The 25,490-nt window shown below is 40.6% G+C and overlaps 1 protein-coding gene across 1 annotated transcript; it reads right to left on the bottom strand.

Annotated features, from left to right (window-relative positions):
- Positions 1 to 977: 977 nt before the first annotated feature.
- Positions 978 to 21,438, bottom strand: LOC119851161 (myosin regulatory light chain interacting protein). Its single transcript, XM_038390532.1, has 7 exons — positions 21,195 to 21,438; positions 19,423 to 19,613; positions 5,699 to 5,884; positions 4,675 to 4,872; positions 4,010 to 4,174; positions 2,956 to 3,376; positions 978 to 2,443 (listed from the first exon to the last, which is right to left on the bottom strand). The coding sequence occupies exons 1-7, from the start codon at positions 21,294 to 21,296 to the stop codon at positions 2,354 to 2,356; spliced, it is 1,353 nt and encodes a 450-aa protein (XP_038246460.1). The 5' UTR covers positions 21,297 to 21,438; the 3' UTR covers positions 978 to 2,353.
- Positions 21,439 to 25,490: the final 4,052 nt, after the last annotated feature.

Genomic DNA, 25,490 nt, shown 5'->3' with positions numbered 1-25,490 from the left:
GTAGAGGCAGCCCTGAACAACTCTTCAGAGAAGTCTCTTAAGTTCTGCCACAGCTTTCAAGGACTGTAGTTCTCCTATCCACCCTAACCATGGTGGTCTTTTGGAGATGTAACTGCTTAAAATAAAAGCAAGCATAAGTACGTACAGTGCTTGGTTCAGGCCTAGCCATTCCAAAGTACTTAGAAATGGCCACTATGATTTGCTATAGATATGAAAATTCCATGAAATTTACATTCACCTACTACACTATTTTGAGGTGGAATACCATTGTTTCATTTGCTCTAAGGTGACATTAATAGGTTCAAGTAATAAGGTTTCTGGGATTGTCAATTTAAACTGTGTTCAGGTAGAGGCCAAATGTGGAAAGATTTTAGCTTCAATAGGATAAGTGATGCTAATGAAGCCTTCAAAACTGAAGAGTGATATAGCTGATGATTAGTGGCTCAACTTTAAAAAAAATTTCTAAGTGTCTACACACTAGTATAAAAAAGGATTTCTGTTAAATGCTTCAGTTGGACTGATGAAACTCTAAGTTTAAATTCTAAATCTTGTAAGAAGCTTGTTTAGGTCAAAAGTACCTTACATTTTTAGTTTCTAGTCACAAAAACCTTGTATTTTCTCTGAATGTTTCTATAAGAAAAATTAAGGACCCTCCAACTAGTGAGGTGTTTTAGGCCATATCACTTGAAAGCAAAAGGTAGCTACAACATGAAAAAAGTTTCATCCTCCAGTTAGCTCAAGAGAGGAACACAAAAGAAGGGTCTGATATAGAAAGATTTTAAGCACCATTAACCTGAATGGCAGTTACAAATGGTCAGTACCTCTTAGATCAGTCCCAAAATATGCAGGTTTATGAAAAAGAATGGACAATATGATAACTGCAAAGAAATGGATTAAATTATATATGACATGGCAGGATTTCTCACAACAAAGCTAATAAGCAGACTTCCAAATACTATCAATAATGTAGAAAGACATCTGATTTAAAGTCCTTTATTAACCTGAATATAAAAAGACAGAAGTTGTCTACAATATAGGACAGAGTTCTTGCTTCATGTGGAAACAAAATTTCTTTACAAAGTGAAAAAATAAATACCTCTTGGAGTAAGGTCTATATGCCAATATGTGTGATAAAAAAGTAGAGTTAATATTTTGACAAAATGTCTGTGCAAAGAAACAAATGCATAAACACACATTACTGCTACATTAAGGCAATATGAAAAGTATACTCAGAAAATCTCAATAAAGTGACAGTAGTTTTCTAGCTTTAATTTAGCTAGTATTGCACCCAAATATGGTCTTAAAGTTTCCTGTAAATCATGGAAAATACACTAGTTGACTGAAGTCCAAAATGCCCAAATGGGGGTGGAGGATAAGTTTTAGCAAGAAAGATAACCAAGCAACTCAAAAAATAAACATATGAAAGCACTTAAATACAAAGTTGACACTATTTAGGCCAAAATGGATTTTTGATAGTTCAAGCAAAATCAGCCTCCACAGGTAAGGCAGATTTATAGGACGACAGATGAATTTGTGGCAACCTGGACACATCTCTAAGGTGGGCTAACTTACATCCTTCCCAAGTGGAAATGGCTTTCCCTTTTGATTTGCAAGCAAAACCCCAGAACATTTCCTCAGTGGAGCATCATTACTAAGCAGGAGAGACTTTCCTGATTAACCCCTTAACATCCAGAAATTAAAATTTGCTGCAAAGAACACTTCCAAAATTATCACTGATTTGAATTAAGCTTTGATTAGATTGCTGATTTAAATACAACTGCTTGCTTAAAGCCTTGCAACCTCAGGTTTTTAAAAATACTGGATTTTTAAAATAGTTCCCCCTCACTTCAGAATTTACTAAACACAAACTATGATCACACTAAAACTGATGTATAAATTTGTAAAAAAACACTAGTTTTGCTATTAAAATAATGGAGTGATCACACTAAAGGAACAAAATAAAAAGAAACTTAAAACCAATTATAAAATGTGTAAAACTACATATTGAAATATCCCTGCTGGGTATATCAAATTGACTTTACACAACGTTCCCCAGAATTACCTAGCTTTTGGCAATATTACCACATTGCAAGCTCATGCATCAAGAAGAACTTTTTCATCCTTTAGATGACATGAATTTGGAGTTCTATTTTCACAAGATGTCCCAAAACCATCTTCTTGGGCATGCTGAACAGAGAATATTGACCCCTCCACGACCCAAAGGTGTAGTGGGGGTTTTGCTTCCGATTGTAGGCAGAAGCTGGAGTGATTGCCTTCTTCACAATCAATGGCTGTAGCTCATCTTAGTGCAGTTTGTAAAAAGTACATGATGCTTCAGAAGTGTACATGTTGATCATATCACTGTCAGATTGAGGAGACTGGTATGGGTTGGCAAATACACATGCTGGACATGCTCTACCCGAGACCTGCAAACTGGGCATGACTGGAGAGAAGATAGAAAGTATTAGGGAACACTCCTTCACGACAATTTTCAGAGACCCTGTATGTCTCATGAGCACAAAGTCATCACCTTAATGAATAAACGTTGGTGAGACTGAAGTATTCAGGTCTGTCTCTACATTTCCAACACAACACAAGAAACTTCCCTGCAAAAAATACCTTAATTTACATCAAAAGTAATGACTACATACTATACCAGACCTGAAGAAGAACTCTGTGCAAGCTCAAAAAACCTGTCTTTCACCAACAGAAGCTAGTCCAATAAATTACCTCACCTACATTGTCTTTCTTCATACTACAGCCTCACCTATTTAGCTTATCTAAATGTAACATTGTGAACTAAGACATTATGCAAACTGAGTTTAAATACCAAATCAAACTTTGCTAAGTATATTGGTCAAGATCAGTTAATTATACTTGTAAAAAATGAATTGTAAAGTGAAATCAGCTGTTTAACACATTAGTGTGGAATGTCCCAAGTGACATTGCAATTACCTGCAATTGGGCAGCACAAGTCTCACAGCATACTGTGTGGCCACAGGGACAAAAGGTTGAATTTATTTCTTCCTCACAACACACCATACATAGCATAGACTCCTTCAGCTTCTGCAACTTCTCTTGAAGAGCTTTTGTTTGCTGACAGCTGAGACCCTCACAGCTGTCACAGTTCATATTACTTTCTGAAGACTTAAGGGGAGAATTTGGTGGCGTTTGGTCACTTCTTGAAACAAGATCCACAATACCAGCATTGTAAAGAGTCCTCCTCGCATGATCGTAAACCTCCTTTGATGTTCGTTTAATGTCAAAGACATACTTTTTGCCAAGATTAATGTTTTCATTCAGGAACAAGGATGCTAGGTGGCCCTTTAAATCTCGACTGTACTGCATCATGACAGCACTAGTAACAGTGTCACACCTACAAGACAAACCCATGAGACAAGTGAAAAACTTGATTAGTTAATACTGAAACCTCAATGTATCTTATTTGTTCCCTGAGCTCAGACACCCACGAAGGATGGAAGATCCACAGCATGGTTAGCCTACATAATTTTGTTTCTATATATGACAGCTGTATTTGCAAGGATTTTTAAAATCAGAATTAGAGGAATGAAGCTATAGATTTTGATGTTTTCCATAAATTATAACTGGTTTACATTTCTAGTATATATTAGTGTCTACTGCTTACTGAGGTATCTATTAGAAAGCGATTTAGTTCTCATTCTGAGGAAGTGCTATGTATATTGTGGTAGTGCAGAGAAATATCTTGTATATTCTCACCCTAGAAAACCTCAACAATAAGAATCTATCCAGCTCTTGGAGAGAACAGAAGCAAAGTAGGACTATGTTTGAATTTTGTTTCATACCATTCCTGGTGCTGTGTGTGCAGGAGTAGCAGCAAAGATATGATGGAATTCTGCAGGGGAATATCTAAAATGCAAGGTAGTTTGAAGAAGTGTCAAATACCTACAATCCTGTGCCAAGTTTAAATCCTGACTCAACTGCTGTTGAAAAGGTAGGAAGAGTGATTTACTCCACTAGTAATACAAACCTGTAAAATGCATGCGTCTCTGTTATTGCTCTGTACAGTCCACTTGCTGCTCTGGTACTGATCATCTTAAACAAGAGAACTATGCTATTACCAGACTCCTTGGTGACCGTCAGATACACATTCTTCCCAGACTGGGTTGCCATTTGAACAACAGGATAAGCAATCCTAAATGTGAATAGAAAATTATGAGTAGTGTGCGTGTGGGGGGGATTATTCTCCTAAAAATTAAGACAATTTCTACAGCCACTCACACATTGTACTATGAGAAACGTCCTCTAAGACTACCCAGAAGAAATTAACAGCTACTTTGCAAACAAAGAGGCCTTCCCAATCTTCTATAATGCTAGATTGAAAATGCTACAATGAACAAGTACAGGACAGCTATACCACTAATACAATCCCCATGGAAGCACATAATTTGTATAGCCCCAAACACAGTGTTTTAAATCAATGGTCTCCTGATGAAAAGGCTATCAGAAGTGGATAAATCGCCAGGCACTGCATGCTTTGGCAGCTCTTGCATGGTCCAAACCAGAACACAAAGATACAAAAGATTTTAAACACCTCTCCTTTAGAACACCACAGTTTTGATTATATAGGTATAGAACCAAAGTATAGCTCACAGAAAAGTCAGAAGATGAGATTCTTTTGCCCCAAGAACTTACCTGTTAATGGGGCTGAAGTCATCTTTACAGATGGAGATGCCATCAGGCCCAACACCAATAAGAAGTTTCTGCCCTTCACTGTCTCTCACTGAGTGCCACTCTACTCCATAGTTCTCCAGTGTTGACACAATCTGCAGAACCTGGTACTCTGCTGAAGCCTGGCTCAGCCCTTCTAGTTCCTTGTGCTTTGCAGTAATACTGTGGATAAAAAAAGACTGATAGGTGAACCATTCAGCCATATTCAGTAATTTACAGCAACATCTCATTTTAACAAGGTTCTAAATGATGAAGTTAGGTGGTCCTTATATAAAAGTACTAAATTAGTTGGTCTGTTTAGTTATAGCTGGCTATATGTTTGATCATTGAAGTGACAGAACTAATTAAATATTTTTGGACTATTTAAAGGATCGAGAGAGAGAGAGAGAGAGATCCTTTCTTCATATAAATATAAAGAAAAAGCTGCATGCTATTTTAGAAACTGTCCCTTGCCTTGAAAGGCTTTCAGATCGCAAAGTTCCTAGCAGTAAAAAATTCACATGCATGCAAATACATTAGAATTTTTCTCCTCGACATTCAGGCTTTACACTAGAAAAATGTGCGCATGCGCAGGGAGTAGACTCTGGCTTGTTTACAACACAATCTAAGGGTATTAAAATTATGGAGAGTCTAGGTATCTAAAGTCCTAAAATTGTACCTTTAGACAAATAGTCTTCTATATGAAAGACTATTTAGGCTACCTTTACTTCCTAATCAAGGAATATTTAAACAGTTACCACTTTCTATTTCCAAAAAGGAAATGTAAACTACTGTCTACAAATGCAGCAGATATGTAGGGCCACTTTCATTAAAAACATTCTGGTTAGAGTTTGTTTCCTTTCAAAGAATAGCTGACTAACACTAGCTCTGATTTTTTTGCATCACCACTTACACTTACATTTTAGCACCAAATAGGCAGACATCATTTACTAATTTAAATTCTTAAACAATTTTTGCCACTGGTAGAGTAGTTACAGCAGTTACTTACCTGTCTAAGGTCGCAGTAGTGAGCTCCTTTGCACAGAACTCTTCATAGCTGTACTTGGCAGTATTCTGGTTATAATCCCCAAACTTCATGTGAGCCAACAATGCACTAAGTTCAATGGCATGCTCTGAAGAACACTGAAGATTACCAGCCAAAAGATCCTCCCTTATATGCAAGAAAAACATATGCCTGCAAGAAAATTATTTTATGTTTAAAAAGTTTGACTAGCATAGAAGTCAATTGTTTGAGACTCAAATGGTCACTGAGCATATTAAATACCGAATAGTTTTGGCATCAGAGTTAGAAAACTGACTTGATCTTGTTAACACTTATGCTATCTTTTCAAAAGCCAGCCTACATTAAAAGATGAGTTTCTTTCAGCAGCTTCATTTAAATACTGAACTGTCCAGCAAGTCCAAAAAGTTCAAATATCTTAAGTCTATTAAAAAAATTCTCACTATCAGTGAGTATCTGAAATGTTATCAAGTGAAAATTACAGATTAAACAAATAAAGCACTCATATTACATGTAAAAGGCAACCCATGTAGTTATGTTGTTGCACTGTCATTCCTAAATAAATATGCATTATTTCAGTATGCACTATCATTCATAGTTAAGTGAAGCGAATATTGTAAAAGACTAAGCATAAATCAGCACATGCAGTTCTGTGAAATATTACAGTTGAGAAATCTGTGGGAAATTTTTCTGTTTATTCAAAACAAACAGCTCTCCAATAGTACTCTTACAGAGGTGGTGTGATTTTCCCCAGCCTGAAAGAATCCAGTGAAAAATACTTGAAAAACCTATAAAATTGCTATGAATGAATACACATATATATACACACATACATACACACATACACACACATACACACTGTTTACTTTGCAAGCATATTTATTCAGCCATTTATTGCTGTTCTGGGCTTAGCCTCAGACCTTTATATTTGGATCTGTCATGTTGGCTAAACAGCTGAAAAAACAGGATGGATAAAAATCAATTTGAAAAATTCAGACTTATTTAAATCAATTTAAATTAAACCAATTTAAAGTCTGACAACCTATATTTAGACCTAAATTATAAACTATAAAAATAATTTACATTACATAAAAAATAGACTTCAAGCAGTATGTACTTTCAGCTGTTTCAAAAGAAGTCAAATCACTGAATTGGTGGTAGTCACTCACTAAGCACCAGGAATCAGAGTTTGAAATGCTAAAACAGCTTTTGACAGAAGTAGTCTCTTCTGCAGATGCAGAGAATATTTTCTTCATGTCAGTTTAGTCATTGAACTGAACTAGTTGGGGTTTATTCAAAGGTGAGAAACCGAAGCAGAATTGAACAAAGCAGGAAAGCCTGTTTTAATATTCCAAATTATAAATAAAAATTAGGTGCAAAGATGAGGTGTTCTAGTTCTAAAATCTTGAAGGGCCCGATGACCAGAAACCACCAGTTCAATTCAGTAACTACTAATACTTCCTTTGTTTAATAAAACAGTTTTAAATGCAAAACATGTTTGATCAAAAAGAAAAAGGTGCCACAAGTACTCCTTTTCTTTTTGCGAATACAGACTAACGCAGCTGCTATTCTGAAACCTGTCATTATGTTTGATCAACTTTTTCTTATGTATCCAGCACACTGAACGTAGTTTTATAGAATTAATAAAACCAAACTTTTAGAAAAATATTGGTTCTGTACATTTAATTTTCCATCCACATATAGCTTGAAACAAGTCTCATGTAAAAAATTAATCTAGTAAATATGAAAATGCTTCACTCATTTTCTAACATAATAAAAACATAAAAATTAAGAACCTGAACAAACGAATGTTAAGCTCTGCAACTGCTTAAATGTGTAGATACTCTTGCTAACCAGAAGGATACAGTATTCCACCAAATTTAGTATAAAGGCCACATTTTTGTTTCAAATCAACATGTTTTAAGAGTTACCAACCAATGAGAATCAACCTTACTTACTTCAGGAAACTAACTACAGAGTACAAATGCAAAAAAAGATTAAGTCATGGTTTCCTGCTTGCCAATTTAAATCAGTTAAACCTGGTGATGGAAATCAATGTGATCACAGACTAATTGCCATATTTTGGGTGTTAAAACAGACTCATCCTGAAATAAGATGCTGAGCTACTCCAAGGTCTGGAACAGGGACATAAGGGCTTGTCTACACTTGAAATGCTACCCACTGTAGCACTTCAGCATAGACACTACTATGCCAACAGGAGTTCTCCGGTCAGGCTATGTAATCCAACTCCCAAGAGGCAGTAGCTAGGTCAACGGAAGAATTCTAACCACCTGTGTAAACTGATCTAGCCCCTGGTGTAACCCTGATGCTGAGGAGTGTGGATTTTTCACTCCTGAGCAATGTAGTTGCGTCGACCTAACTTTTCAGTGTAGACCAGGCCTTAAGCTATGTCTACACTTGCAGCACTATGCCACTGTAGCACTTCAGTGTCTATACTCACTACAGCGACATAAGGCGGTTTCCTGGTGCTGTAGGAAATCTTCACTGAGGGGGTAGCTAGGTGAATTGAAGAATTCTTCCACCCATCTAGCATGGTCTGCACACCCCTGAGCGACGTAGCTGGGTCAATTTTACAGTTTAGACCAGACCTTATTTGGGAATCAATATTCTGCGCTTCCATTTCAACAGTGAAGTTTTATGCAATGGCATATTTGATCTTTAAGAATTAAAATAAATGTATTTTCTGCATTTTGAGATGAATTAAAACCTATCTTCCTAATCAATTTTTGACCATGTTTATTTTAGACCATTTATTTTAGAAGAACTATCCATTTTCATTACTTCAGCTAACTTGTTCACCAGTTCCCTACCTTTTTAACTTTAGACATGCTGAGTCAGGTAAATTCTTACATTTGGTAATCCTTACACATTTGCCAACCAATTTGATGCACTGAGCAGCAGATTTCACATTTGCTACAGTTAGAATGAGAAAGTTAATAAAATATTGTAAAGACTAAAAATAACAAGAGCTAGCCAAGGCCTGAATGGTGATGAGTTGCAACCCGAGTTGCAGCTCTTTCCCCCCCCTCCCCCTCCAGGGAGGAGGGGAAGAGAAGGGATGCTTAGATCTTCAATCACACACAAAAGAGAATTGATACACCAAATATAAAAACTAACCAAAATTGTTTTATAAAGCAATCCTTATGCATCATGAAAAAATTTTTGCTTTGCAGTTTACCTCTAAAAAACCTGAAGCATTATTAAAAAAATTGCGTCATGTTTAACTCTAGGGTTTATATCAAATTGAAATTTTAGCCACATGCATGCAATCTGACAATATATTTAACTTTAAGAGCAATTAATGCAGGTTATCTAAATTAAACTACTCAGACTTGCTCTGGCCAAGACAGCTGTCTACCAGTAATCATTTGTTCAACTTTGCCTCCCCCCCAAGATTAGAAAAATGAAAAGTCTGTTTATACATTTCTGCATACTGCTCTTTGAAAGTACTTATGATATATGTAACAGTGACATTTAAAGGGATACAGCAAACTTGAAAACATTCTCTGCCTGAAAAATTTACTCCTACTATAGTTGCAAATGACAAGATTACAACTAAAAAAGGCAAAAAAAATTCAGTGTTCTTTGCGCAGTTGACAGCACTTTGATTATACAGGAGAAACAACAAGACAATCTTTACCATTACTGAGAAGGCCCTACAGACATCAACAGGGAGCTGTGAAAAAGCTAAAAGATTTCTCCAGCAAATAGAAATGCATTAGAGAACCAACTACATAGATACAACTGTTCTAGAACCACTTCCACCTTCTCTTGCTAAAGACCTATCAAGCCTAAAAAGTGAAGATGCAGGGAAGATACAGAATTCCAGTGTGACCTTGGGCAAGTCACTTAGCCTCTCTGTGACTCAGTTCATCAACTATAAAATGGAGATAACAGTACTTCCCTAGCTTACAGAGGTGTTGTGAGGTGTTTAGATATCATGGTAATGGGGGCCAGATAAATAGTCAGATAGAAGCCCACTGTAACTTTTTCACCTTTATTTTTTATAAAAGGACACTTGAATGGGGCAGACAGGAAGCAAAATTGGGATGGAAAAATTTCTAGAGGCTTTAATCTTTGGTTACAGAGCGCTCAACATTTAAAATGCTAATTTTGACCAGTGTTCCCTCTTCATACAACCTGTTTCAGTTCACACTCCCCAAAGTCATTTTAATCAGTCAATTTTAATCAATATCTAGGTTCCAGTTGCCTGATACATGTGAAACAATCAGAACCTCAGAATCTGGTGAAGTCAGCTGATACTACCCAGGGCAGATCACCAAATTAAAACAGTGTGTTACTTAACATGAAGAGTTATGAACTAGAAGAACTAGATTCCTAATTCTGCAAAGTTCATCTGCAGGGCTGAATGGACTACCTGTAGCATTCTTGAGCCAGGAAGCATTAAACCAAATTTCTGCAAACTAGTTTTGGGACTTGAGTACAAAGCTTTTATTGGATCTCCAAAAGCCAGGACAGACTCAGGTGGATCTTTAAGGCAAAAGGTGCTCAATTCTTCAGATCTATGCATTCATTTCTAGGACATTCTGTTCAACAAGGCAGAGAGATTCAGCACATTCAGAAAACTTACTGGAAAGTCAAGATAAAAATGAAGTGGCAGTCCCAAGAAGCATTCCTGTAGCAGTTCACTAATGCAAAAACCAAAGCCTTCTTTAAGTTGGTTTCTATTTAATTTTTTTTAAACTGCACCAGTTGCTATAAACTACTTCAGTTCAACAAGTTTATTAAAACTGAATTAAACAGTCGTTGACCAAGTTGCATGACTACATTATTTAAAATTTTAGTTATGCAAGGATACATTTTTAACCCTTAGAAACATGCTGGAAAAAACACTACTTTAGTCTCATTAGAATTGCTACAAAAGTTAGTACTTCACCAGTTCTAAGATTCCTTTTTCTCTTATATCATGTGACTGATTCAAACAACTAGTTCTTTAATTTTTTTTCCAAACCAGTTGTACAGCATCACTTCAATCTTAAAACCTCTATAAAAAACAAAGCAAATCTTCATAATGCAAATTTTCATTCTTATATGAAGTTTTACCATGGTTTGTGTTGATCTTAATATCTCCCAGACTTTGGCACACTTCTGACATTACTAAGAATGTAAAAAACAGCAGCTCTGAAATCACTTGTATACAGAAAAACTGTTTTCCAATGCAGTAATAGAAAGTCACACATACCTCCCTTGAAGACCTGCAATCATGGATTCACATAAGGTTGTAACACTAATAGGAAAAAATTGAAGTTAAGAGTTTAATCTTACTACTCTGCAGGACAAATCCTCCTCTCAAGTTTAACTGTAGTATTCCTGCATGACAATCATTCAAAATTTCTTGCCTCCAGTGTAATGCACCCAAGATTGTATAGCATTAGGATATTAAAACTTGTCTGTTTTGAGTATGAGTATTTTTGTTTAAGAATGAAGCCAGGTGCTCCAAAATATTTCTGGATATAAAGCAGACTACCTCAAAATATAATCTACAGAATTATTGTCAGAATTGACAAGTAGCTAAAGGTTTGTCCATACAGGATAAATCACCAAAGTTGAGAATTAGCTAAAGGTGAAGTTAGGGTGCATACATTAAAGTGCATTGCACCCTAAAGTAGATCCTCTCATTCAGAAGTAAAATGGCCTTAGTTTGCTGTAGCTTGATCCTTGGAATTAAGGCCACTTTACTTCTGATTGCAAGGATCCACACAGGGATTTAATGCACTAATACATGTGCATTAACTTCACACCTTTAGTTAGTATGCCAACTCCCATTTAGACAAGCCCTTAGTCTTCAATTTGACATTTCTAGCTAATTGTAGCCCATAACAGGACTCAGGAGTCCCATTTATTTTTGAAATAAAGCATTTAAGGCAATTGGAACAGTACCAAGAGGTTTCTGGCCAAGCACCTACAACATTAAAATTATTTTAATCTTGTCTCTTTTATACTGCCCTAATATTTCTCATACAAATTTTATTGATGTTTTAGCAGCATACACAAACCCTTAGAAAAAATTCAGAATCAAATGCATACTGGCTTAGATTTATTTTTTTATAGTACTTTTTTTGCCAATGTAAAAAAGCAATACTAGTGATGCAGAAAAGGTAGTCAACATAAGGATTTTTGTATAAATGGTCGACAGTATGAAAATAATTTTAGGGGTACTGAAAACTACCAACCCTAATCACTAACACAAATCTACGTGTTGTGCCTACTGTTCCTCTCTTCATACATGATTTATGCAGAGTCCTTGGAGTGACAGCTGTTGCAAACAGAAACAGGTACTTAGGAGCCATAATGAAATTTGGACAGGGGCAAAATTCAACAGCGCACAGAAAGCATAATTGTACACATTCCAGATTTTAAGTCAGACTTGAAATTCTACTTCCCCTTCAAGAAAAAAGTTCACACTTAATATGCAAGTTCTGATGTCAAAATATTCCTTTTGTATCCATAAAGGTAATTAAAAATCTTTTTAGTCTAGTAAGGTAAATATGGGAACAGTCCAACAGGGCTGTCTTAATCCCTTTCTTGTTCCACACTCCAGCAGAATGGTGCCTACAAGGGAATGAGGCTGAGTTAGCAAAAAAAGAGCTGCAATCTCCACTCTGCTTGTGGTGGGAGAGGCAATAGGTGACCAGTATTTCTCAAAAACCAGGTGGCACAACCAGGAACATACATCTCTTGGAACCTCCAGCTACTGTGCTCCTAGTAGAAATACTGCCGGTCCTTTGGGAGCTAAACCCCTCTAGTACCTGGGTGTCCTCTCACTGATACTGAAATGTAATTTGCAGCTCCTTGCATGAGGTGAATTTGAACTATGAAGTATAATTCTCTCAAAATGGAGTTACTGTTGAAAAACCACCACCTGAAAAAGCTGAAAAATAAGGCCCACCTACCCCAACAAGATGATCCAATATGTTAGTTACCTGATATGAGAAACAAACTGCACTGGTGTACTCCTATTATATTTCCCAGTATCTCTATCCTAGTTTGCTCTCTGTAAAAGTAGGTGAAAGGTTACTAACACTATTCAACTCTGCTTCAGATAAACAATTGGATGCATTCAGCAAACACTAGTTTCAATGGCAGCAGTGAGCTTTTATTTGCTCTTAAAATAAGAGGGCAACATCTAATTCAATTCCATGTGCAGCCAGTGTTACTATGTAAAATAAGAAAGAAACTGGCCATTTCCTCATTCTATCCCCCATATAATCAAATGTCTAAACTAGGTATAAATTTACATCAACAAACCAGCCATTCTTACTAACATTAGCCCATAAGTGCAACTAGGTCATGTAGTAATGAAGAAGTTCATTGTACTGGTCTTTAAAACAGAACGCTTATTTTGCTTCTTTGCTGTCTTCCTAAGTCACTATATGTACATTTCAAAAATACACAACAAAACAGTCCTCAAAGGAATAGGGCAATGCCATATTTTTGAACAAAACTGTTTTCAAAGCAAGTAAAAGAAAGCTATTTTAAATGCTAGTTCATTACTCTGAAAAGTCTAATATGTCAGTGACAAAAGGGTGCCAAGAGCTATATATGAATATCTGATTTTCAACCCAGTCACACAAGTAAATTATATAACCTACTTTGTCTCGGTGTCAGATTACTGATATAACATTAATAAACCTTGTTTTAGTCAGGCATGTTTCTCAGCTTTCTAGAAAACCTGTTTTAAATAGAAAGCTAACTTTAATAGAAGTAATGCCTCTGGTCAATTAGGAAACAAAACAACTAATTGACATCAATCTTTGCAGAAAGCTCTCAACAAAATAAAGTGTCCATATATTACATACTGGAAAAAAGATGTGGACAAATTACCCCAGAGGTATGAGGCTTGATTTGGAAAAAAAAAAAAAAGACTACCAAACTCAGTCTAACACAATAAAATAAAATTTCTTTAAGATACTGTTTAAAGGGTACCTCACATCAGTCAGGTTAAAAATATAAAAAGGAAATAAATGCTGGAGAAATTATGGTGAAAGACAAGATTTTATGATTATCCAGCAGTCATATCCAGTCAGAGTATTGCGATGCAATCCATAACCAAATATCACAAATTGTTGATATTACCAAAGGCTCCTTTGGTAATCCCATTGGGACTTTTTCCCACCAAATGCATCCGATGAAGTGAGCTGTAGCTCACGAAAGCTTATGCTCTAATAAATTTGTTAGTCTCTAAAAAAAAAAAGCTAACTGTGGTAATGGTTTGGTTTCTGATATTTACCAGGCAAGGATTCATAACTTGTTTAAACATTCCTAAATAAAGAGTTAAAAAATTAAAATTAAGCTTGTTTTATTTTACTTAGAATAATCTTTACTTTAAAATTAATTTCAATGCTATACTTCATAAACAATGCACATTTTGTACATATGGGCTCAAGTTGAGAGTTTATCTTAACATACAAAATAATAAAGCAGTACATTTCAAAAGTATTACTATTTACTGCAATTTGTCCCTTCATATAGTTTGGCAAACATTGCTTATTGTTATAAAAGATGACAAGTTCCAAGACTTCTTTGGTACTTGTTTCACAAAGAAATCTTTTAACCACAAAAGCAGAACTTTCTGCCTCGAGACAAGAGTTCTAAGCCAATCAGGAATTGAATGTCTTCAGATCCTGGGCTGTGTTCCAATGCAGCAGTCACTGATTTGTTAGACATGCCTAGTAGCTATTAGTCAGGGGTTACTCGCAGTCAATGACCTAAAGTTACATTACCATCATTTTACCATAGGGAGCCATATATCCTCCACTGGAGCCTCTCATTGCTAAAACAAGTACAAAAGAGCCACTCCTAGTCACTTCTGAGGTTTTAAAGTTTAACAAACCCATCTGAAAGTATAAGCTAAAACTGCTTCTGAAGTCTGCCAATCATCTTGGATCACAGCTTCAAACTCATTTGTTTCCCTACTCTAAAATCCCATTTGCCTTCTGTTAGAGAATTGTTTTATAGCAAGTTCTTTGATACAGCAAAGACCACTCCTTAAACCCCAATTCCTTTGAATTCAATGGAGCAAGAACCCGTTAAAGTGATCACTTGACAGTATAGGTTACTCTAATGAACAAACTACTTTAACCAAGCCTGGACCATCTGTTAAAATGTCTATTTACAAATGCAAAAAAATATTTTGAAAACCATGAAAGATGGAAATTTCTTTTAAACTGTGTTAGAACATAAACTGGTAATGTTTCAGATAAAATGAAAAAGTAGATTTTCTCAAGGAATTTCCTACTCAAAGAATACCACAGAAACCTCAAAGACTGGAAAAGTATACAACATATGTCCTTGAAATAGGCCTGCTCCTTTCTACATGTCTGAGAAAACTTGCTTGGGAAATTTGAGTTGCCACAGCATATTATTTCAATAGAGCTATGCCTGCATTGGCCATTTTACCTTTTATTTCAATGGAAACCAGTCTAAATTTGTGAACTTTGCAGCCATAGTTCACCACAATGAAGGATTTAGATTTAAAAAAACCCAGCAGCCAGCCAACAAACTGAATCCCACATTAGAGCACCAATAAAAGCAACTATTTCCCCACTCTTAAAAAGGAAAAAAAATTTAGTAGGCATAAGATACTTCATGCACACCTCCACTTACTTAACTAATGGCAGCTGTTTCATGGCCATAAAGGTTAGACAAATTAATCTGCTATGCCCTGGAAAGCCTAGCAATGCCAAGAAAAATAAAGATCATAGAAAATATTTAAGTCACTATTTTCCACATAGGCAAGAAAGAGGTTAGTACTCAGTCAAAACAGCTTTCTGGTATCTATTTTATAGAAGTTGTTTTGAACACATAACTGACATAAGAATTATAGACAACACTGTAAACTAAACACTCAGGCCATGACTACACTACAGCTGTAGAGCCACAGTGGAGGCGCTTCCTACATCAATGAAAGGCTTTTCTTGATGTACGTAATCCACCTGTCTGAGAAGTGATAGCTAGGTCAATGGAAGACTTCTTCTGTCAACCTTACTAAATCTACACCAGGGGTTAGGTTGACCTAAATATGGTGCTCAGAGCATCAAATTTTTCATGGACCTGAGCAATGTAGCAAGGTCAATTTAACTTCTGATCATAGACCAGGACTCTGAGTTAAATAATAAGTGTTAGCATAGAGTTCTTTCTAATGAAATGGTAAAATTGCCTATTTGTGTTCTGACTTTAAAACCATTCCAAAAGGGGCAAAAAACAGTGTCTGACAACTGTGTCACTCCAGCTCTTCAATATTGTCGTCTCTAGTAATTTGCAGCTAACATGCTTTTGTAATTTAAAAACAAGTGTGGTATTTAGTTGATTTAAGGAAAATCCAGTGCTGTGATCTGCATACGTCATGATGTCAAGGTGTGAAGTACATAAGCTAACTTCAAAGGCAATATGTAATGTGGTACAAGCTAGACTTCCTGGCCTTATCTACACTGAAGAAATTGTCATGTTAATCACTATTTGGACCACTTGACACCAACATATTTTTACATACAAAACTTTCATCAACAATGCACAGGCATTTGCACAACTGCTTTGAATAAAGCTGACTATTCCTGTGTTATCTGCATGGTTGCAATGTCAATGAAGAAACAAGGTGTTGCAGCTGTAATGGTACAAATGATCCTCCAAACATGCCAGTGCACCTGCTCATTATTCAGTGACAGCTCAGACAAGCTTCTGGCCTGCTCTCCCTCCTCAATGTCTTCCCCTTATACAGGCCTGAGAATGCCATGGCATCTGCAGTGAGTGAGAGAATGTGTACCAGGCTGTAGCTCCTGGCCTTCAGGGACCACATGTAGTACTTTCTTCAGGATAGAAATATTGGAATCAACTGAATTAAACCAGAAATGTGACCACAAGACAAACAGGCATTATGCAGTTCAAGAGTGCTGTGTATATCCAAAAGAGGATTGCTTAGTGCAGTCTACACAGTTGCAACTTGCACCATTGTAACCCCACCAGTTCAGTTGATCGTTTAATTATCTAGGATAGATGTAGCCTAAAAGGCCTACTTACATCAATGTGAGTGCAAAAAAGTTTATGTTTGTGTAATTTACACCACAAAGATAGGTGGTCTCAAGCCTGGTCTAAACCTAAAATTTAGGCTGACTTAGCTACCCCGAGAGATGCAGTTAAGCCAACCTAAGTCCTGGTATAGATGCTATGACTTCAATGCAAGATGTTTTCTGTTAACCTAACCACCACCTCTCGTGGGGATGAACTAACAATAAATCAACAGAAAAATCCCTTCCATCACTGTAGCAGGCATCTACATAGCCCAGCTACAGCGCTGTAGCAGGCAACTATAACGTCCGGAGTGTAGATAAGCCCTCAGTTAAAACTAAGTTTGTCCTTTTTTATTATAAAGGAAGTTATACATTTTTTCTGACTTTTTCAACCAGAGAAATATCAAGAATGTCAAGCCAGTTCTTCCCTTGTTATACAAGATTTTTTGGAAGTTCTCGGGCTTTAGACCATGAGCTCTGTCACCTTAACTGACTACTCGGGAGTATTCTATCTTTATAAGATTCTCACTCAAATGTTCATTGGAATTCAGCATGTAAAAGTACCACTTAAACTCCTTCCACTCTCAACTGCTATACTTTCAGGAAGTTGTCAAGGCACTTTCACTAAATCTCTGGATGACCAAGAATTTCCAAGATAGAAAGGATTTGAATTTCTATTATAAAACAAATTAAAAAAATTCAAATCTTCATACATCATAAAGAGGAGAAAAAGGACACATCTGATCTGAATGCTTATTACATAGGAGGATTACATATTAGACCAGCAGCCACACTGCACAAATGAATTAGCTGAAAATTTCTGGTAAAATGAAGGGTGAAATATCCAACAATCCTGGGATATGCATATTCATAATAAACTTGAATTTCACATTAAGATAGTGGATCGTATTTTGTGCTATTTGTTTTCAGACAGAGTTCATCAGTTTATGGCCCCCATCTAACACTAGAACCTAGAACCTGACAGAAATTAAAATACACAAATGCTTTATGTTGCTAGTTCAAAAGGAAGAAAGTTATTGACCCATCCAGTGAAGATGTGACATTTTCTCGTATAAATTAAAATCAATAGGGCTTTATTACCATTTTTGCAGGAGTTTGGAACTCAAAAGATGGATAACGATGCATTTTTCTGAAATGTAATGCATCATCAATTTAGTTATTGTGCTTTGTTAGTACACCTCTACCCGATAGAACACGGGTGCGCATACAAGGCAGTAAAGCTCAGACACGCTGCTCTTCGCAGCATGTTAAGGGTGCCGGGCCAGGGCATTGGATAAGGGGCAGAGGGTCTCAGGGGTGGTCAGGGGCTCCCTCCCACCCCCATGGTCTGGGAGGCAGGGGCTGTGGGGGGGCACTTGTGGGGTCCCCACAGTCCCAGAGTGGCCCAGGTAATTAGCGAGGGGCTGGAAGTAGCCCACTCCACTTCCCTCGCCCCGGCCCCAGCCATGTCACTTGGGGGAGGGGGCTTGGGGGAAAGGATTCCCCCTGCACTCACCAGCAGCAGAGCAGCCCAGCCCCAACCTGCTCCCAGCCACAGCACTCCACTTCCCGCTGCAGCTGAGTGCAGGACCTTTCCCCAACACACCACCCCACCGTGACACAGCTGGGGCAAGGAAAGTGGAGCGGGCTGGGGCCACCGCTTCCCACCACAGGTGAGTGCGGGGAACGTCCTTTCCCCAACCTCCCCACACTCACTGGCAGCAGGAAGCGGAGCAGCTTGGCCCCAGCTGGCTCTACTCCGCCACGGTGCTCTGCTTCCCACCACTAGTGAGTACGGGGGGTATCCTTTCCCCAACCTCCCCACAATCACCAGCAGGGGAAGTGGAGCACCACAGCTTGGAGGTGGCGGAGTGGAGCAGGCTGGGGCTGTGTTGCTCCGTTCCCACTGTTGCTGGTGAATGTCTGTTGGGGGGGTGTGTGGATAGGGGTCGGAGCAGTCAGGGGACAGGGGGGTTAAGTAGGGAGTGGGGTCCTGGGGGAGATTAGGGATGGGGGAGTCTCTGGAGGGGGCAGTCAGGAAACAAGGAACAGGGGGGCCAAAGCAAGTTCGATATAACGCAGTCTCACCTATAACACTGAGGTTATATCGGGGTAGGGGTGTATGTCTTCTACAGGAGAAATAAAACAAACAGCTGTTCCTTTTGTAGCTTGAGAGAGGACCTATAGCTGTTTGAAAATTATTGTAATGTGACACTAGACTAAGGAGTTTAGCAAGTTTAAGCATTGTGGGAGAAACCACTTCCTACACAAGCAGTTCAGAATGACCTGCAGTAACATGCTGGAAGAGAGGTTACTATCGGGCATGCAAACGCAGTATAAATATCACATGCTACCTCCTGTATTTTTCTTTCACTTGTAGCAATAAATATGCATAGAATTAACTACGCTGTTTTTAGCTCTCATACTTAGCTACATATTATGAATATTACCTTTCCGCTTCAATCTCCGAAAAAGACAGAGCAATACATTTACAGTCATGTTAGGTTTTCACAGCAAGCTATATATATACAGCTCAAAAGCAAATAAGTTGAATATAAGAGGTACTAAATGATTGATATAGACAACATACAGCTACTTTACAGCATTAAATTACAGAACATGAAAATGTGAAATAAAGTTCACTCAAGACTGGATTAATCTTACCTTGTCTGTTCTTGCAAAATAAGATGTGGTTCTACAAAAAACTTGACACGCAGTTTAAATCGGTAAGGAGCTAGTCCATCCATCTGCTGAGAGATCCTATTTCTCAAATTCAGCCACAAACTCTCTCCTTTGCTGCCTGTGAACTGCAGTCCAAAGTAATCAACTTCTATAATCCCCAACCTTCTGCATACCTGTAACCAAAATTGAAGTTTTGTACAAGTGGATCTACAACATAGCTAATACCAAACCCATCACCCAAACACAGAAGTTTTTAGCTTTTTAAAAACTGATCTCACATGTTACAAAATCTCAACACGCAAATATATTTATCTTACAGAATCACTTTTCAGTAGAATCATAGAATATTAGGGTTGGAAGAGACCTCAGGAGCTCATCTAGTCCAATCCCCTGCTCATAGCATAAGTAATCACCAAAACTAAGCAAAGCATTAAAGAAGCTGTCCAGATGGCAACCTACAGATTTTTTATATTATATATATATGAAATGGCAAAAAAAACCAGGATGCATCTCTGTTGGTCCAAACACACATCACAGGAGTTATTGCTATTTCCCCCTTCAAACCTGGACATCTAAGCAAGAGTGACCCGATTCTCCATGATGTGGAGTGTGGAAATTAGATGACTAAGGGGGAGGCATGATAGAGATCTATAAAATTATGAATGATGATGAGAAAGTAAATAAGTAAGTGTTATTTACCTGCTGAAGAACCAAGTTACCCAATTAAATTAATAGGCAGCACGTTTAACAAACAAACAAAATAAAGTGTTTCTTCACACAAGGCACAGTCAACCTGTAAAAGTCTCTGCCAGGGGATACTGTGAAGGCCAACAGGGTTCAACAAAGAATTAGCTAAGTTCACCAAGGATAGCTCTATCAATGGCTATTAGCCAAGACGGTCAGGGAAACGATCCCATGCTCAGAGCCTAGGTGTCCCTAGCCTCTGACTACCAGATGCTCGAGTTGGAGGAGGACAGGGAACCCACAGTGACCGGATCATTGGATAACTGCCCTGTTCAGGCCACCCGCAGCCCCTGGCACTGGTCACTGCCTGCAGAATAGGGTACTGGGCTAGATGGACCGTTGGTCCGACCCAGCACAACCCTTCTTAGGAGCATCAGCAACTCCCAAGGAAGCCAAGGGCACTTCTGAAAACCAGGCCACTTGTTTAGGTGCCAAACACAGGCGGAGTGACCCAGGTCTGACTATTTTGGCCACCGTGGCGTCAGCTGAGCAGGCAGCAGGGGTTCAACGGAGGCAGGGAGGAGGGACGGATCAGAGGCAGCAGGGTAGCCCCCTCCCGGCCACCTGTCCAATGTTTAGGGGAATGTTTGCGGCGCCACGCGGAGGGGAGACCCCCGAGCACAAGCCGGGGTCCTGCCTCGGGGTGGCTCCAGGCGCAAGGGGGGGGTCCCTCCCCGCCCCCTAAGCCTGGGAAGGACGAACTCGCCGCAAGGGGAGGGGAGGGGAGACGCTGAGGCCTCTGCCCACCCGGGGGAGACCGAACACCCGAGGGCGCAGCAGCCTCTGCGGCCGACATGGAGGAGGACTGGGGAGACTCGCCTCAGGAAAGCGACTGAAGCACCAGCCCCCCCCCACCCCCGCCCGTGCAGGCACCCCCGCTCCCGCGCGGCTACCAGCCCCCCCGCTGCCGCCGCATGAAGGGAGGAGCCGGGGGGGGGGGGGGGGGAAGGAGAAGGCTGGTCGCGATCTCCGCAACGGCGGCTTCCAGGGCCCCCGGGGCGGCGCCTCACCTGGTTGAGGCAATCCTCGCCGTTGGCTTTGGCCTCCACCTCCACCTCCATCACCACCGCGTCCGGCCTGGTCACATAGCACAGCATGGCTGGGGCAGACATCCACCGCCAGCGCGGCCGCTGCCGTCGCCGACCGAGCCACACACCCTGCCCAGTGCGCCGCGGTGTGTGTCTCCGCTCCGCCGCCTCCCCCCCCCCCCGGCCACTCGTGCGCGCGAGCCGCCGGTGCCGCCCTGCCGCGCTCAGACCGGCCGCCGGCCCTGGCGCCCCCCATATATCCGCTCCGCCTCCCCGCCTCCGCCGCGACCGGCCAAAGCCGGCCAATCGCAACGCGTCTCTCATCGCTGCAGACAGTCGCTCTGGCCAATCAGAGCGAGGTTCTCTTGCGACCGCGGGGGGCACGGCGGCGGTTTGTTATTGCTGCTCTCTGACTCCCCCTGCTGGGCCGCAGTGGGGGGGGGGGCTGCTGAGCCCGACGGGCCTCTGGCCCCAGGAGGCGGGGGAAGGAGCCGCCTGGCCCCACCCATGACAGGCCCTGGCGGTCGCTGAGGCTGCACAGAGCCAGGCTGTCCTCAACCTTTTCAAGCAGGGAGCCAGCCACGCTGGGGCTTGGGCTGCACTTACACATTATGACAGGTTTCAGAGCAGCAGCCCTGTTAGTCTGTATCTGCAAAAAGAAAAGGAGGACTTGTGGCACCTTAGAGACGAACACATTTATTTGAGCATAAGCTTTCGTGAGCTACAGCTCACTTCATCGGATGCAGTCGGTGGAAAATACAGTGGGGAGATTTATATACACACACAGAGAACATGAAACAATGGGTTTATCATACACATTGTAAGGAGAGTGATCGCTTAAGATGAGCCATCACCAGCAGGAAGGAGGAAAACCTTTTGTGGTGACAAGCAAGATGGGCCATTTCCAGCAGTTAACAAGAACGTCTGAGGAACAGTGGGGGGTGGGGTGGAGGGGAGAAATACCATGGGGAAATAGTTTTACTTTGTGTAATGACTCATCCACTCCCAGTCTCTATTCAAGCCTAAGTTAATTGTATCCAGTTTGCAAATTAATTCCAATTCAGCAGTCTCTCGCTGGAGTCTGTTTTTGAAGCTTTTTTGTTGAAGGATAGCCACTCAGGTCTGTAATCGAGTGACCGGAGAGATTGAAGTGTTCTCCAACTGGTTTTTGAATGTTATAATTCTTGACGTCTGATTTGTGTCCATTTATTCTTTTACGTAGAGACTGTCCAGTCTGACCAATGTACATGGCAGAGGGGCATTGCTGGCACATGATGGCATATATCACATGATAGTCAGGAACACTATCCCCGATAATGTCATGGCTAACCTGGTGGCTGAACTTTGTGACTTTGTCCTCACCCATAACTATTTCACATTTGGGGACAATATATACCTTTAAATCAGCGGCACTGCGATGGGTACACGCATGGTCCCACAGTATGCCAACATTTTGATGGCTGACTTAGAACAACGCTTCCTCAGCTCTCGTCCCCTAATGCCACTACTCTACTTACGCTACATTGATGACATCTTCATCATCTGGACCCCTGGAAAAGAAGCCCTTGAGGAATTCCACCAGGATTTCAACAATTTCCATCCCACCATCAACCTCAGCCTGGACCAGTCCACACAAGAGATCCACTTCCTGGACACTACGGTGCTAATAAGCGATGGTCACATAAACACCACCCTACATCGGAAACCTACTGACCGCTATTCCTACCTACATGCCTCTAGCTTTCATCCAGATCATACCACATGATCCATTGTCTACAGCCAAGCTCTACAATATAACCGCATTTGCTCTAACCCCTCAGACAGAGACAAACACCTACAAGATCTCTATCATGCATTCTTATAACTACAATACCCACCTGCTGAAGTGAAGAAACAGATTGACAGAGCCAGAAGAGTACCCAGAAGTCACCTACTACAGGACAGGCCCCACAAAGAAAATAAACAGAACGCCACTAGCCATCACCTTCAGCCCCCAACTAAAACCTCTCCAACGCATCATCAAGGATCTACAACCTATCCTGAAGGACGACCCATCACTCTCACAGATCTTGGGAGACAGGCCAGTCCTTGCTTACAGACAGCCCCCCAATCTGAAGCAAATACTCACCAGCAACCACACACCACACAACAGAACCACTAACCCAGGAACCTATCCTTGCAACAAAGCCCGTTGCCAACTCTGTCCACATATCTATTCAGGGGACACCGTCATAGGGCCTAATCACATCAGCCACACTATCAGAGGCTCCTTCACCTGCGCATCTACCAATGTGATATATGCCATCATGTGCCAGCAATGCCCCTCTGCCATGTACATTGGTCAGACTGGACAGTCTCTACGTAAAAGAATAAATGGACACAAATCAGACGTCAAGAATTATAACATTCAAAAACCAGTTGGAGAACACTTCAATCTCTCCGGTCACTCGATTACAGACCTGAGAGTGGCTATCCTTCAACAAAAAAGCTTCAAAAAACAGTCTCCAGCGAGAGACTGCTGAATTGGAATTAATTTGCAAACTGGATACAATTAACTTAGGCTTGAATAGAGACTGGGAGTGGATGAGTCATTATACAAAGTAAAACTATTTCCCTATGTTATTTCTCCCACCCCACACTGTTCCTCAGACGTTCTTGTTAACTGCTGGAAATGGCCCACCTTGCTTGTCACCCTGAAAGGTTTTCCTCCTCCCCTCCCCCACCCCCCGCTGGTGATGGCTCATCTTAAGTGATCCTTACACTGTGTATGATAAAACCCATTGTTTCATGTTCTCTGTGTGTGTATATAAATCTCCCCACTGTATTTTCCACCAAATGCATCCGATGAAGTGAGCTGTAGCTCACGAAAGCTTATGCTCAAATAAATTTGCTAGTCTCTAAGGTGCCACAAGTTCTCCTTTTCTTTTTGCTTAAACATTATACCTCCTTTTATTAGCAGTTTACTCACAGCCCTGTTCACCAAGCTATGCCCCCAACCCCCTGGTGTGGACGCAGCTGGCTCAATGGATGCATGCGGCTCTTGCCAGACTGAATGTTGCTCAGGGTATGTCTACACTACGAAATTAGGTTGAATTTATAGAAGTCGGTTTTGTAGAAAGCGTTTTTATACAGTCAAGTGTGTGTCCCCCCACACAAATGCTCTAAGTGCATGTAACCGGCGGACTGTGTCCACAGTACCGAGGCAACCGTCGACTTCCAGAGCTTTGCACTGTGGGTAGCTATCCCATAGTTCCCGCAGTCTCCGCCGCCCATTTGAATTCTGGGTAGAAATCCCAGTGCCTGATGGGGCTAAAACATTGTCGCGGGTGGTTCTGGGTACATATCATCAGGCCCCCGTTCCCTCCCTCCCTCCGTAAAAGCAAGGGCAGACAATCGTTTTGCGTCTTTTTTCTTGAGTTACCTGTGCAGACGCCATACCACGGCAAGCATGGAGCCCGCTCAGCTAACCATCACCGTATGTCTCCTGGGTGCTGGCGGACATGGTACTGCATTGCTACACAGCAGCAGTTTATTGCCTTTTGGCAGCAGACAGTACAGTATGATTGGTAGCTGTTGTTGATGTAGTCCTGGGTGCTCTTTTAACTGGGCACCTGGGCAAACATGGGAGTGACTCAGCCAGGTCATTTCCCTTGTTTCGTCTCATGGCGATTGAGTCCTACCAGCAGTGCACCGTCTTTTAATCAGCAGCCAGCAGAAGGCAATGGCCAGTAGTCATACTGCACCATCTTCTGCCGAGCAACCAGGAGGTGACAATGGCTAGCGATCGTACTGCACAGTCTGCTGCTAGCATGATGTATAAAGATAGATGAAGTGGCTCAAAACAAGAAATAGACCAGATTTGTTTTGTATTTATTTTCTCCTTCCTCCCTCTGTGAAATCAAGGCCTGCTAAACCCAGTTTTGAGTTCTATCCTTGAGGTTTTGAGTTCTATCCTTGAGGTGGCCATTCAGTTTCTCACAAAGCCACCCCCTTTGTTGATTTTAATTCCCTGTAAGCCAACCCTGTAAGCCATGTTGTCAGTCGCCCCTCCCTCTGTCAGGGCAACAGCAGACAATTGTTCCGCGCCTTTTTTCTGTGCAGACGCCATATCACGGCAAGCATGGAGCCCGCTCAGATCACTTTGGCAATTAGGAGCACATTAAACACTACACGCATTATCCAGCAGTATATGCAGCACCGGAACCTGGCAAAGCGAAACTGGGCAAGTAGGCAACGTCAGCGCGGTGACGAGAGTGATGAGGACATGGACACAGACTT

Source organism: Dermochelys coriacea, chromosome 2 (genome assembly GCF_009764565.3).
Source record: "Dermochelys coriacea isolate rDerCor1 chromosome 2, rDerCor1.pri.v4, whole genome shotgun sequence".
Lineage (NCBI taxonomy): Eukaryota > Metazoa > Chordata > Testudines > Dermochelyidae > Dermochelys > Dermochelys coriacea.
This window is presented reverse-complemented; position numbering and strand designations above follow the sequence as displayed.